This window comes from Acomys minous, assembly GCF_964271855.1.
Source record: "Acomys minous genome assembly, contig: scaffold_52, whole genome shotgun sequence".
In the NCBI taxonomy this organism is placed as follows: Eukaryota; Metazoa; Chordata; class Mammalia; order Rodentia; family Muridae; genus Acomys; species Acomys minous.
Window position 1 is genome coordinate 420,133 of NW_028182157.1, and position 24,990 is coordinate 445,122.

General features: G+C 35.4%; 1 protein-coding gene across 5 annotated transcripts in view; it reads right to left on the reverse strand.

Moving 5' to 3' along the window:
* Positions 1-24,990, reverse strand: part of LOC311591782 (uncharacterized protein) — a 165,286-nt gene that overhangs the window by 135,984 nt on the left and 4,312 nt on the right. For 3 of the 5 annotated variants that reach the window (XM_084803418.1, XM_084803417.1, XM_084803416.1), the window contains one exon: positions 13,662-16,248. The exons of 1 other annotated variant lie outside the window; for it this stretch is intronic. In XM_084803418.1, coding sequence (XP_084659544.1) covers positions 14,864-16,248 — 1,385 coding nt within the window. In that variant the 3' untranslated portion in view covers positions 13,662-14,863. Of the gene's footprint in view, positions 1-13,661; positions 16,249-18,475; positions 18,621-24,990 lie in introns of those variants that run through there. One more of the 5 variants, XM_084803420.1, reaches the window with a different exon arrangement.

A 24,990-nucleotide genomic window follows, 5' to 3' on the forward strand; every position in this document is an offset into this window, starting at 1 on the left:
CCAGTTCTGTCTAGTCACTTTCTAATGCAGGATAGGGTTTGTCGCCCCCTCCAGGTCTAACTGAGATAGAGCAGTGTCTCTTGAATCCCCTTTGTGTTTTAAGAGAAAACGATAACTTACCCAGAGTTATGGAAACCAGATTTCTCTTCAGAAACATGTTGCGGAGAAAACTAAGAATAATAATGTGTGGATCTTTAAGACAGTTCTCCTTTAGGATAGTTTTTCCAATAAAAAGCCTGGCTGATTTTGAACAAAATCCACACATTGGTTCCTGTAAACAAGCACTCCTAGTTAACTCCCTAACCCAATACACCCATGTGCCATCCTGCTCACTATTGTTGGTAAAATGGCCAGAGAATAGTCACTTATATTGAGTGTGGGGAATGGTTTTGAGCTTGAAGATTCAACAAGATCTTTGTTTCTAACAAAATAACCAAACCCTCTAGACTAAATGAGACAACTTCATTGTTAAGAACCATTGCATATAGAAACAGGAATGGACAAATTTTTTGATGAAAGAATATGGAGAATTTCTAAAATTAAACCACTGACACTGGGATCAGAAATATAATGCGAATGTACTCTCAGTATGCAGTAGCAACATCCTTTAATAGACAGTGATGAATGACTCCATCTGGTATCTTATCATCATATTCTAGAGTGACAACTAAAGCAAGGGATAATGACTCTGTAGATCCTCAATTAAAGAGACCAGTATGTGAATGAAGTTGGCCAGCTGCCAGAGTAGAGAAAAACAGCTGAGTCATCAAACAAAGCCTAGTCTAAGCAATGGCCTGAAACACTACTGAAAGTAGGTCCAGTGTGGCAATCTAATCTTGTTCTGGATAGCTATGAGGACTTGAGATTGTCAAAGTTGAGTTAAATTTCTCAGGGAAAAATACATACACCTCCAAAACTCCAAGAAGCTTGCCAATAAACTCTTGCCTATGCCATGATTTATACTAACTTTAGTTGTAGGACCAGATACAGGCCACATTTCAGGGCTTGTATTATGACTTCTCTTGGATTATAACCACCAACATATATTGTTACTAAAGGGTAAAAATCATACATATCTTAAGATGATTAAATATTGAAACTAAACCCTGCCTTTCAGCAGCTCCCTAAATATTGGTCACATGATATGGGCTCTGAAAATTATCACTGGAACTGTAAAGAAACAATTACCTCACAGTCCCTCCAAATCTAATCCAAATCATGATGCCACAGCCAATCTAAAACTGTATTCTTCAGATGGAAATATTTATTTTAAAACATACAAATCTCTGTTGATTTTTGAAATTTTTCTTCCTCCCATTACAAATCTACATAACATGGCTACATTAAAGCACATATTTAAGTTATGGCATCATCATAACATTCTAGTACATTAATACAAATTTTGATGAAGTCCACAACATATTTTCAAAAATGTAAAAATTATCAGCTATTACAGGATGTGCATTTATGATGTAGGAAAAAAGACAATAAAACATGCCCAAATGAAATGGTTCATATTCTGCTAGTTTTAGTCAGCATACTATCCACTCATGGAGATCTCAGTTTCTAGTCATTTTCACTATAAGAAAAGCTAAAAACTTCTGCCACTTTACATTATCCATTAATTTGCTAAAATTATGGCTAATCTACATAACATAATACATTGCTAATACCAACATGTATTAGCAATTGTGAGAGATCTCTTTCAGAAACATTGTCTGATAAGTATAAAGAATGAAAGGAGTAAGGAAGAAGAAAGGAAGGATGTGGGAAGGATTGTTAGCTTTGTGAAAGCAGTCTTGGCAGGCTTTGCCCTTTGAAAACTCATGAATACTACCTGAGATTAACCTTGAGATAGACTGTGTGGAGCCATTCTGGACCTGGAATTCAGGAAGTAGGCTGTGGAGAGACATTGGGTGATAGAAAAAACTAAGGAGCTTGGCCAACAAATCTTCTACAAAGATTTGTCTAGTATGAAATGGAAACCTGCAATAGTTTTGAGATTGGTATGTGTATGTTTCCAGATGTAGTGAAAATATATGGCTACCAACCAAATTTATAAAGATTAGCTCTGACCATGTAGCAAGTGAATCTTAAGAGCTACCTGGTTCTTACAACTTGACATTGTTTCATACAGCTTGGAGAAGTAATGCCCTTTTCTGGCCTGTTGGTGCAGCCTGGGTAATTTAATCTCAAAAGAATGCCTCCGGGACCCCAAGCAAGGTGCCTCAACTGTTGTTTCCTTGAAAAATTATATATGTACTAACATACCTATACTATATATTTCAAAAGTTTGTTCACTTTCAGAGCAAAAAACAGGACAACAATGAAGATCAAGCTTCTGCCTCTAGTGCTACTGTTTCATCCAGAAAATGCATGCATATTAACAATAAAATGGCTAGCTAGACAAAAGGATTGATCCCAAAAAGAGTGGACAAAAACAGATATAGCTAGCTTTTCCAGCAATTGGACAATATATTATTTTTATGGTACTCAAAAAACATTTTTCTCCTAAACAGCATAAAGCAATTTTGAGAACACGATGCTCCCATTCCCAGTAGGAGGGGTGGGTAGTTTTTGTGGGTTACCAGTGCTCATTTTTGCCTAAGGGTGTTAGTTACAATTAATAAAATTTTTATTTGTGGATGTCTTTCTTCTATCTTTCTTTCTCTCTTATATTTCTATCCTATCTAATATTAAGGAAAAGGATGGAGTAAGGAAGGAAGGGTATAAGTTGAAGGAAGGGAGGATATAGGTTTATAGAATAAAAGGGAGATTATTGAATCTACTAGCTTCAAAAACCTTACAGTGTTATTGTAGATTGATGAAAATTGAAAACTTTTGATTGATGGAAATTTACGATTATTTTATTCAACTTTTGCTTCACAGTGATCAAAACTTAAATTGTAAATTGCTATTCATTTTTGCCGTATGTATTTCATGTTATCTGTTGACAAAATATGATATATTATATGTTAGTAGAGACTTAAAATCATTCTGTTCAATGTTTATTTAATGTATTATTCATGTTTCACTCATTTGAAAAGGTAATGTCATATGAAAACTAACTATTAATAATCTGTTCAGGAAGATTGGAGATAAAAGTTGGCATTTAGTTACCTGTCAATCTTACTAGATACTAACTTACTTTGTCATAGAGCAGGTTTGTTTAATTTCTTGTATATGTCTTCAAAAGAATAGATTGATAACTGTAAGAATAGATAGAGAGTTGGTCTTCAATCTATTCAGAGATCCACTGAATATGGCATTTAATGATGAGGGCTATCCTGACAGAGAGAGAGACATCTACTCCTGGCCACATGTTCATATACTTCATTGAAGATGAGGGCATCAAGTGATGAGGGTGACAGAATGGTCACTGGACTGAGGAACTGCTTTTATATCTACTGCTGATGACAGGCTGATTGTACGCTATGATCAACATTGATGCTGGGTAGGTGACTGTCCAGCTTTGAAGAGACTAGATGGACCAGACTGTGGGAATTTCTTCTTCAAAAATCAGTTTGTTGGATGTTAGGGCCGATAAGGCTAAAAACTGATTGCCCAATTGATGGAGAGAATCCAGTGACTGTCCAAGTGGTCTGCTCTCTCTGTTCTATCCACACTTGGAAGTTGCCCAACAGCACTTCCTTTATTAGATAGAATTTCCTTCTTGGGTCTCAGATGGGATTGAAGACTAGATGGCCACACTGTTACTAGAAGCTTTAGTTTAAGAATTAAAAACATATTTATAGAATTTTAATTGCAATTTCTCATGAAGGGACTTTTAAAAACTTTAGGCAATAAGAAAGCACTCTCTTTGGTAGGATAGTGGAATATTTTCTCCCATGTTATCAAATATAAAAGGACTTGAGTATTTGATACCTGATGATTCTGTGTATATGTATATTTTTGTATACAGTTCTTAATTATTTTTTAAAAGAAAAGGGGGAGTGTGGGAAGGATTGTAAAAATTGTGACAGGTGAAAGTTGTCTTGGTGGCCTTTGCCTTTGGACATACCATAGATACTCCCTGAGATTAACCTTGATGGAGCCATCCTGGGCCTGGAATTCAGGAAGCATACTGAGGGACTTCACCCAGATCATTGTGTTTCTAGTCCATCCTTGATGGGAAGAAGGGACCGGCCCTTGCACATGAGAGACAGACAGGTAGCAAGGAGAGGAGGTATCAGGATTGGACCAAGCTCCAGCACATGTGGGTCAGGAAAAGGATCAGTGAACAGTGTCCTCATACTGATCTCCCACAAACCCAACAATCCATGAACCAAGTTGGAATGTTTACACATTCTGTTTATGTTATGTGGATAAGTTGTTTGTAGAACACTTTTAAAAAGTGGTCAAAAATGAAATGCTGAAATTTGTTATTAGATTAGAAAAAAATCATTAAGATTTTTTAGTCCACAATAACATATCATTTTGTATTAATGAAACTTAATGCACCTGAAACTTAATGAAAGTAGGATCAATATAAATATATACTTTACAGGAATGTTAAATAATTTCTATAATATTAATTAGTATTAATATTATTAATATGCTCTGTTAAAATATTCATTAAATATGCATATATCCAAAATTAAAATGACACACACTGTGGATCAATATTTTAGTCAAAATTTTAATATTACATATACTTGTATTTTATGGTTATGAATTTAATCTAATTATATACTGTCTTTTTTGTTTTAAATTTTCATTTATGAAATAAATATAAATTTAAAATAAGATCGAGTCATACAAAGATATACATATACATATGTATAGTTATGATTTCACATATCATAACATCAATTGCTTTTTGTTGCCAAATTTCAAAAAAAGTTAAAAATTACGATTTCATGTCTTAAATTCTATTTAATTCTCACAAGTGTATTATTTGTAGGAAAATAATGACTGTTGTTGACAATTCAAAAATATTTTTAAAAAATTAATATCATTTTATTTTATACTTGCTTGAGAAATTCTTATTTTACACATACACAAAAACATATCACCAAATCAAAATTAATGACAGAATCCATTCCGTTATCTAATCCAGAACAAATATTTCCTCTCAGACTCAAACATATTTACATTTGAATTAAATTTTGTGCCAAGTACTGCCTTCATCGTAATTTTGAATATTGCTGAAGTAAATGGAAACATTACAGATTTTACTGCAGCATTTTGTAAATATGATATCTAAATTAAGGTGGCTATAAACATATTTCTTCTGATTTTTTAGAAGAAAATATATAACACTTGTTTTAAAGCATCATCATTACTCAGCAATAACTTTCTCTTCTGGCATGTACAGAACTGACTCTGAGCTATGGAGAATTCTTAAATGAATTTTTATACCTTTCTAAAATCAGAAGTTTCCAAAGTTATTATCAAAAAATATCACTTAGATAAGCCATCAGATTGAATCTTCAATGTGTTGAGTGTCACCTTTACTGTGGAGAAATAAAAAAGAATCCTCCTTTGGACCTAAATGCAATACTTTATCATGTCATTACCTTTACTGAAAAAGTAACTAAACTTACGTCTCTGGTAATGAATATGAAATGTCAATCTGATATAAGTTCATTAATTGGGAAATAAGCTGGGACACTCAATATGATTAGGTTCTATATATAATTTAAAAAGAAAAACAAAAACATTCTAAGAATACTTTAAAAGTTATAATATTTTGTATATTGAATATTGAACTGATAATTAATTTTGATGTTCTGCAATAACACTGTAAAAGTAATTGTGGATGAGGTCTCTTATATGTTGACCATCATAAACTTGAAAGCCACACATTCACTAATGTGATGGGTTAAAAGAAAAATGTGTGTGTGTGTGTGTGTGTGTGTGTGTGTGTGTGTGTGTGTGTGTGTGTGTGTTCGGTTTAGTAGACAACTGGTGATAGAACTAAGCAAATTTTGCTGGAAGGTGAATATGATCCAAGCATCAGAACATAATTTTCAAGAAAATAAATTTAAAAATCAATAAAGTTTTGGACAACAAAATTTAAGTAATCTATATTTAAAATAAGTGTTAGACTTCTAATGGTCCTCTCTTTTGACATTTTATATTAAATGGAAGGAGATAAAAAAATCCTGGTCTCAGTAAAGAATCATGGGACACCTATTTGGAAGTAAACATTCATCATGAAATTCCATTAAAAAAATACAAGATGTCTTCAAAAACGGTAAAACATTGCACTTTGATACTACAAATATATTAACCTGAAATAAGAGAAAATCATGAAAATGCTTGAATGTCACCACCAGTTCTTAAAATCTGAAATTAATATTGAGTTTATGAGATATATTTTTTCTTTGTATATCCTATCTTTGACAGACACCAATCCTAAGTGAAAATATTCATTTGGTGAATATAAACTAGGAATACTTCCTTGCCTGTTGTTCCCTTCTTTATATTTGGCCTGCCTCATTTGGCCTTAGTGAGGGAGGAAACTCTTAGTCTTGCTGAGACTTGATGTGCCAGAAAACTTTTCTCTGAGAAGAAGGGAAAGGAGAATGGGGGTTGTCGGATTGGAGGGTGGTACTGGGAGGAGAAAAGGGAAGTGTTGTACATTGTTTAAATACATTAATTAATAAAACAAGAAATTCAAGTAGTGTGTGATTAAATAAATCATGTAATCCAAAATACTCAACTGAGAAAATTATAATCAAAATACATTATATGAATATTTCAAAAATAATACCTAAAGAACTAGTTTTCAATCATTGTAAAAAGCAAGAACTATACCTGAAATTATTTTAAAGATATACGTATTTGTCAAGTTGCATAGGCATTTACATTTTTTCATGAATGGGTACCAAATAGAAAAAGGGAAACAGATCTAGGGTAAATAATCTTGTTTTTTAGGAAAAGAATAGACACAGTAAGGCAATGAAACATTACATATTAATAATAGATCAGATTCAGTCATGAACCTGTTACACTGATTTGAGATAATAATACATAATGAAAAGGGGATTTGAATTTATCTCTCATCCATATGAAGTTTTCATACTACATATTACTGTTTACAAGCAATATGTAATCTCTATCATTTGATAAATTGGGCTTCTGATGACTAAAACCCATATGATTATGCAAATATCAAATCCACTGACTTATCTTTAAAAGGAGTTCTTGTGGTATTTCTGATGGAGAATTCTTCAAGCTGAATCGCATCACTCAAACGTGAATTCTTGTATATTCTCAAAACAATGATATTATTGTTATTTAATATACTTTCATTGATGTTCCCAATTTCACAAGTTACAAGATTGAGAGTACTTGCTGCATATTTGTCCACATAATCAAATTACAAATGTAAAGATGAACTAATTGTATTTTTCTTATTGCTTATTTAAGTTTCCTGCATAGATCAGAAACATAACTTAATAATTTCCTCAAATTTCATCCCTTGTTCTCATTTACTTTGTTTTTGATTTAGTAAATAAATTTCATCTACATGCATGAACTTTTAAAATAAAATTATTTATGATGCAATGTAGATAGTATTAAATATAAATCTTCAGTATGGGAGTTACTTTCATGTATGTATGTACATATAGTATATGTGAGCATGAGTATGTGTTTTCAATCTATGTGTAATATATCTAGGGCTTTGTGTCTAGTTCAAAGACAAAATTTGTGTGTGGTTCTTTCTGTCCAACTTCTCTTAGGATCCAGGAATCCAAATCAGATTTTCAAGCTTCAGAATCCAAACCCTTTATTCACTGGACAATCTTGCTTGTTCATTGGCAAATTTTAATTTCATAAAATGTACTCACTGCCTGATGCATGCACCACATTGGTTGCTATTCAATATTTACATTGGGAAAATGTGAGAATCCAGAGTAAATGAATTTAAAAAATTAATAGAGAATTTTTTAATTGTTCCAACATTATCTGACAAATGAAAGCTTAATTACTTCCACTAATAGAATAAAGACACAAAATTTGCTCTATGAAAATCGGATGTGTGTTTCATCAATACATAATGATATAGCTTGCAATCATGAAAATTAAAAACAAAGAATAAAATATTTACAAGAGCCATGAGATCCACCTAGAATCAAATATTCCCCACATCATGGGTTTTGACCTGGATTAAAGTACCTGTCAAAACTTTCCTGTTGAACTCCCTCACATATAATTAGAAAATTGTGGTTTACTTCAATAAATATAATTCCAATATTGTACAACTGAGAATATTGTCAGAGGGTTAATATAACACTTTGTATGGTCCAATGATAAATAATACAACAGAACCACTTTCTCCACCAAAGGACATTATTACTCATTATAAAATGAGATCATATGTAGTGGCCATCAGTTATTCTTAGTTTCTATCATTATCTACTCTCTCTCTCCTTCTATTTCTATTCTTCTTAAAATTTTAATAGCAGATCATTTCCCACTGCACATTTAGGTTTGCTGTGTACTACTATCCCTATTAAATGAATAGTCCTGTGGAATTGAATGAAGGTATATTTTCATAATTGTTCTTCATACACTCATCATTTTTGGTCATTTATCAACAGACATCATATTTGCCCTTATACTTTGTTAATGCAAAAACTTTACCTAATATTTTACTTGCTTACTTTACTTACTTTTATATACTCTCTCATCCCTAAGACTGACTCCCAGTGGACAGCTTCCTGTTTCTATATTATCATTTTAACTTCACATTAAATGTGTAAAATGAAAAGATTGAAAGCTAACAGCTATATATTTGAAAATTAGACTCTGGATGTTAGGGTTGAATACTGTGTTCTCTAGAAGAGGAACAAGTGCTCTTAGTTTCTTTTAGGTGAATTGACTGATAGGTAGGACAAACTAAATACTGATTATGTACAAAAAACAAAATGAATACTTACTACACACAATATGTACATGTGTATTTTAATAATCTTTATTCAACTGTAGAGAATTATTTTGCTCATTTTTACTGACATCAATTTAAATGAGGATTTGAAGGCTACAGAGATATATAGATGATAGGTGCTGTATAATATGGATTCTATAAGGAAACAGATAGGTACAATATGAAATAACAGTAAAAATGGCTATCTTATCTAAAGCAATCTACAGATACAATGAAATTTCCATCAAATTTCAAATAGAATTTTAAAAGACTTAGAATAATATTAAACTTCATATTTAAAAAAAACATCTAGAACAGCTTAAACAATCCTGTCCAATAAAAGAGCACCTAGAGGTATCTCCATGCCTGATTTACAGCTAAAGAGAAATAGTAATAAAAAACTGCATGGAATTGGCAGAAAAACAGGAAGTTTAATCAATAAAATAAAACCAAAGACCCAGAAGTAATCACAAGTATCTATGAACACTTGATATTTGACAAAGAACCCAAAATTATAAAGTGGAAACATTAAATAGCCATTAACAAGTGTTGCTTGATTAACAGGATGTCTTCATGTAGAAGAATGTAAACAGATCCACAAATATTACCCTGAACAAAACTGATGTCCAATTGGATCAAAGTCAAAAAATTAAAATCTGATTAAAGCCTAATAGAAGAGGAAGTAAAAATATTTTTGAAATCATTTGTAGATATGACAGCTTCCTGAATAGAACACCAAAAGTCAGGTACTAACAGTAATAATTAGTCAATAGGACCCCAGGAAGCTGAAAAGCTTCTGTAACTGAAATTACATCATCAAATGGAGAAAATGGCACCATGAGAGTGAGAAAATTTCTTCATTACCCCTATGTCTGAACGATGACTAATATCCAGTCTATATAAATACTTCAAGAAACAAAATATCAACAAACCAAACACTCCAATAAAAAATGGAGTACTAAACTGAGAATTCTGAACACAGGAATCTATAGTGGCTGAGAAGCATTTAAAGAAATATTCACCTCCTTAGTCATCAAGAAAATGCTAATCAAAATGACTCTGAGATTGCGTCTTAACCCATAAGAATAGCTGAGATAAAAAAAAAGAGGAGACTATGTGGAGCCACAGGACATTGTTTTATTGCTGGTGGCCATGTAATCTTATACAACTACTGTGGAAATTAATCTGCAAGTTTCTCAGAAAATTGGCAATAGATTTACCCGAAGACCAATCTATACCACTCTTTGGCTTATACTCAAAAGGAGCTACCCCATACCACAAGGGCACTTGTTCAACTATGTTGATAGTAGCATTCTTCATAATAGGTAGAGAATGGAAACAAACAGATGTCCCTAACCAAAGATTAAATAAAGACCAATGTTACTTTTCACGTGGAGTATTACTCAGCTATTAACAGCAAAGACATCATGCAATTTGGAGGAAAATAGATGAAACTAGAAAATATCATCCTGAGTATAGTGCCAGGATCCAGAAAGACAGTATGAGCTGTATGTATAATAAATTAATGCCACATCATATTCCAACACTGACCTCTTGATGTTTGTCTTCAAAACCATCAGACAAAGAGAGTGAGGAATGTTCAACACTGACGATACATGGTCATGCAAAGGGAGGGGTTGCTTAAATGTCTTATCATTACAAACTCTCTCCAAGTACTGCAATGCTCTGAGTCTGCAGAGGCAGACAGAGGATATAGAAAATGAGAGCAACTCTGGTAGCTGCTGCAGCCTGTTGTATTTATGCTTCTTGGAAGCCCTGAGATGGACCATCCACATACTGGCTCAGGTTTGGATGTTAGTGGTATGGATGGTAGTCATTTCTATTCCTGTTTAAGTTATAAGAAAATATGAGTGCCAGAGAATATGAATTCACCTTACTCATTAGTTTTCATAAAGTTCTATTTTAACATGCTTGTATTGCTTCAATGTTATTTTTAATAAGGTATTTATATATTTTCCATGATATTTTCAATTTCTTTTACTCATTAGCATTATTTAGCTCATTTATATGACTTACCTGGAATATTTGTAAAAAAAATTTCACTGTCATAGAAGATTTCAGATACGAGTTTTAATAACTACAGCTAGAAGTGTGAAAGGACTATACTCTTCTGTTTTTCAACCCTATAAATTCTTGGGTATAATTTATTATGTATTGCAGTTTTAGGAGTTATTTCACACAATGTGACTCTATGTTTGCACTAAGTGCAAAAAATTTGTAGAAATTTTCTAGTGTGCAAACAGAGAATATATGCTGATTCAAAGCTTATCATCCATTTACAACTCCCAAGAAGATTAAAAAAGAGAATTAGTGATTAAAAGAAAACAAAAGTATGTACTACTGAGCATATGTACTGTGGAAAAATGGCTATTTCTTCATCCTAAAATAGCCAGAATTGAAAGAGTAAAGCAAAGGTAGTTTTTAAAAATTATCTCCTCATTGGGTTCTCTGCTTATAAAAGACCCCAGTTTGCTGCCTTCCACAAGATTCCATATGAGAAATTACTATCTTAGGCAGTTATGACAAGAGAAAGTTCTCTCAACTTGACACAGTGGAATTACTTTGGACTAAGTGTTGTACAAGACTTACACTTTAGTGCACTGAAACACGTGTCTGGTGGGGCACTGACAATACATAGAGAAATATTAATGCTTCGTTCATATAGCATTAGGAGTATATTGCACCATTGAATTGGACTTCATGAAAATAAGATCAGTTACATAGGAGGAAAAGAATGGGACCCTGGACAGTTGCCTCATGTTCTTACTTTTCGTATGCAGACTTCTGTTCCCCTGCTTCTTCACACTCATATTTACCATGAGAATATCTGGGACTGGAATATTGTGTTTTCAGTGTACACTTGGTCAAAATTTCACTACTCCATAAAGCCTTGCATATCAATCATAGTCACTAGTCATAAAATCCCCATAGGGTTCAAAGCCAGAAGGAGTCCAGACCTTGTGCTACTATAATCAGACTTGCCTAATTCAAGCTCTGATAAAAAAACATAGAAACACACTGTATGCATCAGAAAGATAATGTTCTGTCAGGGTAGTGTTTCCTTGGAAAGGTTAGTTGATCTTAAACAAGATATACCTCTGGCTCTGTGTTATGCCAAACACAAAAGTTAGAAGCCTCACATAACTATACCAAGTTATAATTCACTACCTTTGTCAATTTTAACCAGAGGATGTTCTATAACTTTCAGATGTTGCAATGGCATGCTGATTGAAGTTTGTATAGTATTTCATTTCCATGGACTTGGGATACTGCTTTTGTGGAATTGGCACCATATAAATTCTCAGGGACTATACATATATTAAGATGAATAAAACTACATTTTTAGCCAGAAAAGAGGCCACATCCACAGAATATAAAAAGAGGAAGTTCCTCAGTCCTGTCAATATGCAGTTGTAACATCCTAACCTGAAAATTGCTGAAATAACTTCTCTTGACATCTCTAACTCAAGCTCAAGAATGACCACAATTCAATCAGTCTTCCTTCCTGATACTAATGCTATTGATACCACATAATGTAAAAGACAGTTTAATGAAGTAGGACAGATTTCAGAGTACAGTAAAATACCTGATTCCTTAACAGATACCTACTCTAAGAAAGGGCTCAACACTTTGTTGAAATTTGGTCCTTAGTGGAAAATCCATCCTGTTGAGGATGCATCTGAGGACTTGAGGTTCTCAAAACAATGTTAAAATTCTCAAGGGCAAAGAAATTCTCCATGAAACATTAAACAGCTTACTACCTATAGCCTCTAGCTTGTTTCATCAACAACCATATCATGGGAGGATTTTCCAGAGTCAGGCTGAGGCAAGGATTATGGCTTACAAATCAACATTTCATCATCTATGACTATGGTTTTAGCAGCAATTTTTATCTATACATGGGTTGAACAAATATCTCATATGAATTTAGGTCATTAGAATTTGAATTTTCTTACAGAATACGTAGTATTTGTACACACATAGCAATAATAACTCCTCTGTTTTAATCACATTTTTACCTTGATATGTTTGAAGTTAAATATAAACTTTACAAAATTTAGTTAATTGGATCAAAAAAGTGTAATTTAAAGTAAACACAATTTGTTAATTTATATTATTGGTGAATCACCCATTAATAAATTCATTCATAATATACTCGACATATTTATATGACCTATACAAGAACATCTCAGTAGTTCATGTATAGACATTAAGATAACATTTGAGAGGTAAATTTTGGTTTATATTTTGTCAAGAGAATCCCTAGAGTAAACATCCATTGTGTCCCAATTACATAGGCTCACACTTAACATTGTTAAGAGGCAGGAATATTATGTATAAGTAGGGATGAGGCATATTTGCCTCATCTTGGAAGCTACAGATTCTTTAGGGGAGCAATATTTTAGTTCAAACTCCTATAAAGGAGAATGTGACGATGGAAAATGTTTCACATACTCTAGTAATATAAACATATGGACCAGAGAAAGATTTGGCATCTTAAAGCCTTAATCCCATCTTCCCACAGTGGATCCCATTTGCAGTGACTTTTCCCCAAAAACACATACACTCATGTCTTACTATACTTAGTGTTTCCTCTGCTCCCCAGATATTCTCTTCCTAATGATTGTCTTGTAATTTTTCGACAGGTATCAAATTTGGTTTTTTTTATATATTTTAGTTGGCATTATGAACTGTGTAATTAATGATATGAACAACAACATCACAAATGTAGTGAATATTAATTACAGCAAGGAAGAATTAATAGAACAGAGGTGTAATATATTTCTTAATAATCATGACAAATAAGGGATTAGTTTCAGATTTAAAAGTATCTATAATGAATAATCCATAAAAAGCACAAAGACTACCAACAAAATGATCTTCATATAGAATATATCTTAAAATTGCCAGTATTCTGCCATACTAAAGTATATAGAGCATTATGCAACAGGCTTGTCTTAGCATTGATATTAGTACTATTATCCTAGCTTAAATTCTTACATTTTAAAATCTTATTTCTTTATTCAGTTTTGACATGAATTCTATAGCACAACTAATCAATGGCATCAGATTAAAATAGCATGAAACATTCTAATTAATTTTATTTTCTAAATAGTTGTGTAATAAAAATTTAAGGAGTATTTTTGGGTAAAACTTTTCCAACTCCTACCAAGTATTAGCATTCCTGGTATGGGTTCTCTGAGAATAGCTAAGATTCAACATTGTTTAAAAACTTACAAACATTTTTCTCATTTAAAAACCATGTTTCTCAAATGAACTCTGGGATAGTAATTACCTATCAAGTTAGACTCTTATAGGAAATCTCTTTGTGCTCTAAAGTTTTAGCGTGTACTAAAGTAGTGTGTCTCCAATTTGCATAATCTGTTGTTTTTGAAGATATGGTTTCTGGGTAAAGGACATTCCATTGTTTACATTAATAAGGTATGTCTTGGGTATGTATTCTGTGGTGGGCTTGAAGAGTTTAGGACTTCCAAAAGTATTTCCTGTATTAAACTTATAAGGTTGCTTTCTAGTATGGATTCTTTGATGAACTTGGAGAGTTGAAGACATGGTAAAACACTTGCCACAGTCTTTATATTTGTAATGTTTATTTTCAGTGTGGTTTCTCTAGTGAACTTAACGACTTTATGAGTTGGTAAAGGATTTCCCACACTCATTATATTTATAAAGTTTTTCTCAGTTGTGAATTCTTTGATGAACTTGGAAAGGTGAGGATGAAGTAAATTATTTCCCACATTCACTATATTTGTAAGGTTTGTCCCCAATATGAATTCAGTGGTAATTTTGAAATTATGAGTACTATGTAAATGATTTACCACACTTATTATATTTATATGATTTGTCTCTACTATGGGTTGTTTGATGACTTTGGAGAGATGAATACTGGGTAAAGGTTTTCCCACACTCATTACAGTTGTAATGTTTTCCTTGAGTATGGCTTCTTTAACGAATTTTAAGATTTGAGGACATTGTAAATGATTTCTCACACCTATTACATTTATATGGTTTGTCTCCAGTATGAATTCTTTGATGAACTTGGAGATGTGAGTACTGGGTAAAAGATTTCCCACACTCATTACATTTGTAAGGATTATCTCCAGTATGGATTCTTTGATGATGTTGGAGAGTTGAAGATTTAGTAAAGGATTTCCCACACTCCTTACATTTGTAAGGTTTATCTCCAGTATGGATTCTTTGATGATGTTGGAGAGTTGAAGACTGAGTAAAAGATTTCCCACACTCCTTACATTTGTAAGGTTTATCTCCAGTATGGATTCTTTGATGACCTTGGAGAGCTGAAGAGCGAGTAAAGGATTTCCCACACTCATTACATTTGTAAGGTTTATCTCCAGTATGGATACTTTGATGACATTTGAGAGTTGAAGAGTGAGTAAAGGATTTCCCACACTCATTACATTTGTAAGGTTTATCTCTAGTATGGATTATTTGGTGACCTTGGAGAGATGAAGAGCGAGTAAAGGATTTCCCACACTCATTACACTTGTAAGGTTTATCTCCAGTATGGATTCTTTGATGAACTTGTAGATTTGAGTACCAGGAAAAGTATTTCCCACACTCATTACATATGTAAAGTTTATCTCTGGAGTGGATTCTATAGTGTACATGAAGACTTGAGGAGTTGGTAAAGGATTTCCCACACTCAATACATTTGTGAGGATATTCTTGAGAATGAATACTTTGTTGATCCTGGAGAAAAGAGAATGAGGTAAATGATTCCCAACATTCATTATATTTGTGACATTTTTGTCCAGTATTAAGTTTGTGGTGAGCTTGATGTTTTGAGGACTGTGTAAATGATGTCTTCCTCTTAGTGTATTTATAAGTGTTATCTCCACTGTGGATTCTTTGATGAACTTGAAATTTTGAGGACTTGGTAAGTGATTTTGCACACAGATTACATTTATAAAATTTGCATCCCATATCTATTTTGTGTTGACCTTTAGGTTCACTACTTAATATTTCCCTATATCTGTGCAGAATAGAATTGTACTTCAAAATTTGTTGTGAACCTTTTCCCTGTGGTGCGTCCAATTGTGAAATCATGAGTGGTACAGACACAGTGCTCTCAGAGGAAGCCAGAACTTCTTCATCTTTTGTTTCAGAAATGACACACATGTATTTTTCACACCGATCATTTCCATAATGACATGTTTTATGAACTTCACTGTCACATGAATATTCCCAGAACTTCTTTCTATTCATCTCTGAAAGGCCATTACAACCAAATAATCTTGGTATTTCTTTCAGGAAAGAATCTTGTGTACAGTCCTTTGGGAATTGCTTCTTGGTATGGTAAGAAGACAAAACTGAAACAAATGAAATGAAATCACTATATGATATTTCAAATGCATATTAATGTAATATAGATATGTAATATATAAAATGACATCAAACTGGGGATCATAGCAAAATGGTACAACACAGAATTGCAGCAATTTTTCTAAGAAATCAAATATCCTGATCATAATGGATGTTAGAAGATATCATATGAAACCATTATATATTTTGTAATATATATTAGTGTCTTCATTACATATTCATTGGAACAAGAAGAACACTATGATGGGCAGACCTGGGCCCGGGGGTTCTGCTCGATCTATGGCACCAACTAAGGACAACACGTGCAGTCATCATCAAACCCCTACCCAGACCTAGCCTAGGGACATAATATTCTTCACAGTTAAGTGGAGATTGTGGACTGACTTTAACACACACTCTGGTGCCCCTTATTTGGCCATGTCCCCTAGATTGGGTGCCCCGATAGCACTCAGAGGACGGATAGTAGACTACCAAGAAGAAACTTGATAACATAGCGTCATATTCAAGGGGAGGAGGTCCCCATCAGTCACAGTCATAGGGAAAGGGAATGTGGTAAAAGAGGGTTGGAGGGAGGAAGGGGAGGATGCACAGGATGGGATAGCAGTTAAGATGTAATATGAATGATTTTATTTTTCAGTAAAAAGCAAATAATGCAAAAAAGTATTAATTGGAACAAATAATGTCAAACAAAATTGTTGTAACTATCACACATGAATAGAAACCTACTCTTCACTGTGACATTCAATTAACAATATAAACACCAATCAATATCTTAAACACACTAACAAATTAATGACAGAAATGAGCAACTACAGCATTATTTCAGTTTTTCATCCAAATGCAAGATTTATCAATGATTCTAAAATCAAAGAGAATACTAATAAGAACACAAGAGAAAACATGATAAAAATTTAAGTGTATCATGTAAAATCCATGCCCAGTACATGAATATAAAGGGTTTCAAATTTTTCACAAACATCAAGGAATATTCACTAAGACTAGTAAGTTTCTTAGAAACCAAAGAATTCTTAACAAGTTAAACATGTTTATGTTCCTAAAATCAAATTTGCATCTATAGTACTATATATATCTTCATTTTAAATTAAAATATGAAATTCCACACCTGAAATTGAACAGTCAAACATAACATAAAATAAATTTCTATTGAAGTGAAAATTCATTACATTTCCCATCACTTCTTTCTCTCCAGCATCACTCAGGTAATATTCTATGGTCCCTACACTCATTATCAAGTTAAAAACACGTTTTACTCTGAAATTTGCTTATCTCTTTATGTTTGGGTTGTGGGTGTGTGTGTGTGTGTGTACTTACAAGTACAAGTACTTACAAGAACATATGTGTTCTTCTTTTTTATCATTGTATATTGTTTCACATATGAATACTATTCATTCAAAAATCCATACTGCAGATGAAATGTAATATAATGGAAGAAATGGGGAACAGTTTCTCAACTGGAAGTGAAGAAAAGATAAATATAAAAGAAGAAATATTTTTGACAAATATTTAAAAGGTAGCACTCAAAGATGTTGCTATCTGTCATGCATAGTGTGTAAGTAGCAGGGATGGAGAGAGAGTGTGTCAAGTGAGTAGCCAAGTTGTGGACTCTGAAACAGCATTGCCTGTATTTCCTGGATAAGAGGAGGCATCCTAGGAGCTATGGACACATCAACCAAGCCCCATATGGCTGATACCCAGGTTCAAGAGGCACACTGTCCCAGGTTTAGTCACCCAGTAGCTTCCAGACTACCCAAACCTGGGTTACAGAAACACATCGCTGCAACTACTGACTTCTGCAAAAACAATTTCTGGGAAACAGGTACATGGTTAGATCCACTGGCCTGCAGTTCTACTTTCTTAATGTTAATATGTGCTGGACAATATGAGTAGACAGGCTATCATTCCAAAATGGAGGCCTCCAGCAGGCATAGAGTCTGAGAATCAGGAGCTCAGTGAATACAGAGAATGCAGTTGGCTGCTCAGTGGAGCCTACTCCAAAATTCAAGCAATGTCTAATGTTCCCTAGTGAAACAACGGTATCCAAGTTGCAAGAAGAAACAGTTCTATGCTCTGACCTTCTGAATACTCCTGGAAGTCTGAGAAAATGACCAGCCTATTTTTCACAGTACTAATAGCCATCTTGAAGAGACCTGAAAGATCTGAGATCCACACATGTCAGATCCTTATCCCAATCACCTGACTGTAGGTCCAACTGGGACACAGCCTGATGTGAAATGATACAGGCTATTTGAGGAGATCCAGATCCCAGCATACGACCAATGGCTCTTCCTCCATGCTCTAGAAGCCCAGAGATATCCAGAAACAACCATCCAAAGCAAAGAACAACCAGATGGCTAAAGGGTAGCAAAACCTATGGCAATATGGCACCAACACATTCCAACTACCCTAATAAAACATGCCCTGGACATACAAACACAACTGAAACTCAGGAAAATGGTCTTAAATCTATGTTTATGAATATGATAGAGTCAATTCAAAAAGTTATAATTAAACTCATACAAGAAATATAGGAAAATATGATAAAACAGGAGAAGGACATTAATAAAATGGTTCAAGACCTGAAAAGGAAAATAGACTAAATAAAGTAAACACAAACTGATGAAACACTGGAGTTAGGAAACTTAAGGAGAATTAGAAAATGCAGAAGTAAGCATCACCAACAATATATGAGTGAAGGAGGAAATAATCTCAGGCACAGAAGACACAATTGAAGAAATAGATACATATGTCAAATAAAATATTAAATTTAAAAAAGTTCCTTACACAAAACATCCAACAAATCAAGGACATAATGAAAAGACAAAACCTAATATAAGTATGATAGAAATAGACAGAAGATGACAAGCTCCAAGACCAGAAAATATTTTTAACAAAATTGAAAAAGAAATTTTCTCCAACCTAAACAGAGAGATACATTTTAACATACAAAATGCTTGCAACGCAAAAAATATAATTGAACGGGGATTCCAAGATGGCGCCGACCAATAAGCCGCGTATCTGATCTACTCCGAGAAGACCAGGGACATAAATAGAGAAACAGATTGCTGGACTTTGAGAACAGTAGGTGAGTGGGGCCCCAAAGACTGCAGTCCAAACAGGGGGCCCACCCCCCTCCCCTGGGACAAACATCCCGGAGGTGCAAAACGCACTCCCCAAACTCTAGAACGGAATCCACATGCAAACTACAGCTGCATAGAAAGCACCGACTCGCTGTTTGGGGAGGGGATTTTCCGGAGACCCTAGCCAGGAGTCTCAGTGAAGAGGGAGAATCTGCCCTAGGATTCCTCCTTCCACACCACCCCAAACTGCAGAGATCACCCGCCTGGGGCGAGTGGAAACGCAGGCAGAGGGTCCCAACAGGTGGAGGGACTGCAGCTTGCTGGCCATCCAGGGCCCAAACCAACACCAATCACAGTGGATTGAGCCTGCAAACATTGGCAGTGAGAAGTCAGCTTGGAACTGCTTCCACAGACATATCAGGAGACGTGGGTCTTGCCTAGAGCTATAGCTGAGCGTCAGAGCCCGGCGGGAAGACCTGGTTCCAACCCGCCGGTTTTCTCCAGAGCTCTCCACCGCTATTGTGCCTACCCAGCCAGTCACAAGGCACTGGCCCTGCACTCCCTGAACTAGAGGGCCGATCCGGGGCCCTTGCCCCGACCAAGGCAGGCACTCTCACATTATCGGGAGTCGAGACTTGGTTGGGTCATGTTTGCAGTGTCTAATTGCTGACCCAGAGCATTAGTGGAGCATCAGAGCCCGGCGGGAAGACCTGGTTCCGACCCGCGGGTTTTCTCCAGAGCTCTGCACCGCTATTGTGCCTACCCAGCCAGTCACAAGGCACTGGCCCTGCACTCCCTGAACTAGAGAGCCAATCCGGGGCCCTTGCCCCAACCAAGGCAGGCACTCTCACATTATCGGGAGTCAAGACTTGGGTGGGTCGTGTTTGCAGTGTCTACTTGCTGACCCAGAGCATTAGTGGAGCATCAGAGCCCGGCGGGAAGACCTGGTTCCAACCCGCCGGTTTTAGCTCTGCACCGCTATTGTGCCTACCCAGCCAATCACAAGGCACTGGCCCTGCACTCCCTGAACTAGAGGGCCGATCCGGGGCCCTTGGCCCGACCAAGGCAGGCACTCTCACATTATCGGGAGTCGAGACTTGGGTGGGTCGTGTTTGCAGTGTCTAACTGCTGACCCAGAGCAATAGTGGAGCATCAGAGCCCGGTGGGAAGATCTGGTTCCAACCTGTGGGCTTTCTCCAGAGCTCTGCACCGCTTTCCTGCTATTGTGCCTACCCACCCAGTCACAAGGCACTGGTCCTGCACTCCCTGGAATAGAGAGCCTATCAGGGGCTCTTGGCCCAAACAAGGCAGGCAATCTCACAATATCAAGAGACAAAACGTGGGTCTTGCTTGCAGTATCTAATTGCTGACCAGGAGCGACCTTGGTCGCTCCAGGCATATAGTTCTGGGAGAAGGTGAACACCTCTACAGGGTATAGAGATAGACCTAAAAGACAGCTACACCTCCAGAAGATCTGATTTACCTGGGATCTTGACTACGAAGCCACAGGAAGGACAGGCAGCAAAGATCAACCTACACAACCAGAACATTTGTGTGTGGACCTTAATCTAGGTCCCAAAACTGCTGATCTGAATCACAGCAGTAAAATCCAAAGAGAAATCTACTTTGGATGACTCAGCCTGGAGTCCACGGTGCAGAGGAAAATCACCAGAAGGGAAACCAGATCAACTACCTGTTCCACGGAAATACTCCTTGTTCCCCACAGGCAAGAGCACCTGACCTATAATCAGTCACCAATTAACCACTTTCAACCAGCGAAGGTCACTACAAAATATCTTCCAACATCAGAGACATCAAAATGACAAGAGGACAGCGAAAGAATGCTAACAAAACCCAAAACAGTTTGGCATCTCCAGATACCAGCATTCCCAATGAAAACAACCTGGAGAACCTAACAGCAATGGATAGTCAAGAAAAGGACCTCAAAGCCCTAGTAAAGACAATGATAAAGGAAGAAACAATTAAAATATGTAAACAATTGCAGGAGGAGGCAAACAAGAGGGCTGAAGAGTTAAAAGAATCATATAAAGAGGCATTTGAAGAATTTCAGAAAAATATAAATAACCAGATGAAGGAAATCATTAAAACAGTCCAAGACATGAAGATAAAAATGGAAGCTATGATACAGGAACACACAGAAGAAAAATGTGAGCAAGAGGCATCAAAGAAGAAAACAAGGATCTCAGAGGTGGCATTATCTAACAGATTGCAAGAGATGGAAGAATGAATATCGGGACTTGAAGATACAATCGCAGAACTGGAATCAACCATCCAGGAAAATGCTAAATCTGAAAAGCTCCTGACACAAAGCATTCATGAAATAAAAGATAACATGAAAAGACGAAACTTGAGAATAATAGGGATAGAGGAAAGAGAAGGCAACCGATACCACAGTCCAGAAAATATCTTTAATAGAATAATAGAAGAAAATTTCCCCAATTTGAAGAAGGAGATGCATACTAGCATACAAGAGGCCTACAGAACACCAAACAGAATAGACTTGAAAAGAAAATCTTCCCGTCACATAATAATAACAACGCAAAATATACAGAACAAGGAAAAAATATTAAAAACGGCAAGAGAAAAAGGCCGAGTAACATATGAAGGCAAACCTATCAGAATTACTCCTGACTTCTCAGCAGAGACCATGAAAGCCAGAAGGGCCTGGACAGGGGTTCTGCAAACCCTAAGAGAACACAAATACCAGGCAAGACTACTATATCCAGCAAAATTATCAATAACCATTGATGGTGAAAACAAGATATTCCATGACAAAAACAAATTCAAACAGTACCTAGCCACAAATCCGGCTTTACAGAAGTTACTAGAAGGAAAACTCCACCCCAACTGGTCCACAACCAAAACTACATAGGAAATAGGTAACTATACCATTGCAAAATCACAACCTCACAAAATCTTGACTGTTACAAATACCAAAAATGAAGGGACTTACCAATCACTGGTCATTAATATCTCTCAATGTCAATGGTCTCAATTCTCCAATAAAAAGACACAGACTAATGGAGTGGTTGCATAAACACGACCCAACATTCTTCTGCATTCAAGAAACACATCTCAACCACAAGGACAGACATTGCCTCAGAGTAAATGGTTGGGGGAAAATATTCCAAGCAAATGGTCACAAGAAACAAGCTGGGGTAGCCATTCTAATATCTAATAAAATAGGCTTTCAACCAAAATTAATCAAAAGGGATGAGGATGGACACTTCGTACTCGTCAAAGGTAAAGTCAACCAAGAAGACATCACGATTTTGAACATCTATGCTCCAAATACAAGGGCTCCCACATTTGTAAAAGAGTTATTAACAAAGCTTGCCCCACTTATTGATACCCACACATTAATAGTGGGCGACTTCAATACCCCACTTTCACTCAAGGATAGGTCTTTGATTCAAAAACTAAGCCAGGAAATAACTTCATTAACCAATGTCATGAATCAAATGGATCTAACAGATATCTACAGAACTTTCCACCCAAACGCAAAGGAGTATACCTTTTTCTCAGCACCCCATGGAACATTCTCTAAAATTGATCACATAGTTGGTCACGAAGCAAACCTCAACAGATACAAGAAGATTGAAATAATACCTTGTATCTTATCAGATCACCATGGTCTAAGGCTGGACTTCAACAACAATAGAAATAACAAAAAGCATACTAACACGTGGAAACTAAACAACTTTCTACTTAATGACACATGGGTCATGGAAGAAATAAGGGAAGAAATTAAAGACTTCCTGAAACTCAATGAAAATGATGGAACAACATATTCAAATTTGTGGGACACATTGAAAGCAGTGCTAAGAGGAAAATTCATAGCACTAAGTGCCTTTAAAAAGAAAATGGAATCATCCCACATAAACAACTTAACAACACATCTGGAAGCTCTAGAAAAAAAAGAAGCAGAAACACCCAAGAGGAGTAGACGCCTAGAAATAATCAAACTCAGGGCTGAAATCAATAAATTAGAAACAAAGAGAACAATCCAAAGAATCAACAAAACCAAGAGCTGGTTCTTTGAGAAAATTAACAAGATAGACAAACCGTTAGCCAACCTAACGAAAAGACAGAGAAACACTATCCAAATTAACAAAATCAGAAATGAAAAGGGAGACATAACAACAGATACTGAAGAAATACAAAGAATCGTAAGAACCTACTTTAAAGGCATTTATGCCACAAAATTCGAAAATTTAAGGGAAATGGACAAATTTCTCGACCAATTCCATTTGCCAAAATTGAACCAAGACCAGATAAACAAATTAAATAGCCCTATTTCGCCTATAGAAATAGAAGCAACCATTGATAGTCTCCCAACCAAAAAAAGCCCAGGGCCAGATGGCTTCAGCACAGAATTCTACCAGTCCTTCAAAGAGGAGTTAATACCGATACTATTCAAGCTATTCCGAAAGATAGAAATGGACGGAACATTACCAAATTCCTTCTATGAGGCCACAATCACATTGATACCTAAACCTCACAAAGACCCAACAAAAAAAGAGAATTTCAGACCAATTTCTCTTATGAACATTGATGCAAAAATACTCAACAAAATACTCGCAAAGCGATTACAACAGCATATCAAAGACATCATCCACCATGACCAGGTAGGATTCATTCCAGGCATGCAGGGATGGTTTAACATACGGAAATCCATCAATGTAATCCATCATATAAACAAATTGAAAGAGAAAAACCACATGATCATCTCTCTTGATGCAGAAAAAGCATTTGACAAAATCCAACACCCATTTATGTTTAAAGTTCTGGAGAGATCGGGAATACAAGGCACTTATCTAAACATAATAAAGGCTATTTACAGCAAACCAACAGCCAACATTAAATTAAATGGAGAGATACTCAAGGAAATCCCTCTAAAATCAGGAACCAGACAAGGCTGCCCTCTGTCCCCATATCTCTTCAATATAGTTCTTGAAGTTCTAGCCAGAGCAATAAGACATCAAAAAGAGATCATGGGGATCCAAATGGGAAAGGAAGAAGTCAAATTATCCCTATTTGCAGATGATATGATAGTGTACATAAGCGATCCCCAAAATTCCACCAGAGAACTCCTGCAGCTGATAAACACCTTCAGCAAATTGGCAGGATACAAAATAAACTCAAAAAAGTCAGTAGCCTTTCTGTATACAAATGACAAACAGGCAGAGGAAGAAATTAGGAAAACTACTCCCTTCACAATAGCCACAAACAATATAAAATATCTAGGAATAACTTTAACCAAGCAAGTGAAGGACTTATTCGAAAAAAACTTCAAACCTTTGAAGAAAGAGATTGAAAATGACATCAGAAGATGGAGGGATTTACCTTGTTCATGGATCAGGAGAATTAACATAGTAAAAATGGCCATCTTACCAAAAGCAATTTACAAATTCAATGCAATCCCTATCAAAATACCTACAAAATATTTTGAAGATATTGAAAGATTAATTCTCAAATTCATATGGAGAAATAAAAAACCCAGAATAGCAAAAACAATCCTATACAATAAAAGATCCTCCGGAGGAATCTCCATACCTGATCTCAAGCTGTACTACAGAGCTACAGTAATTAAAACAGCATGGTACTGGC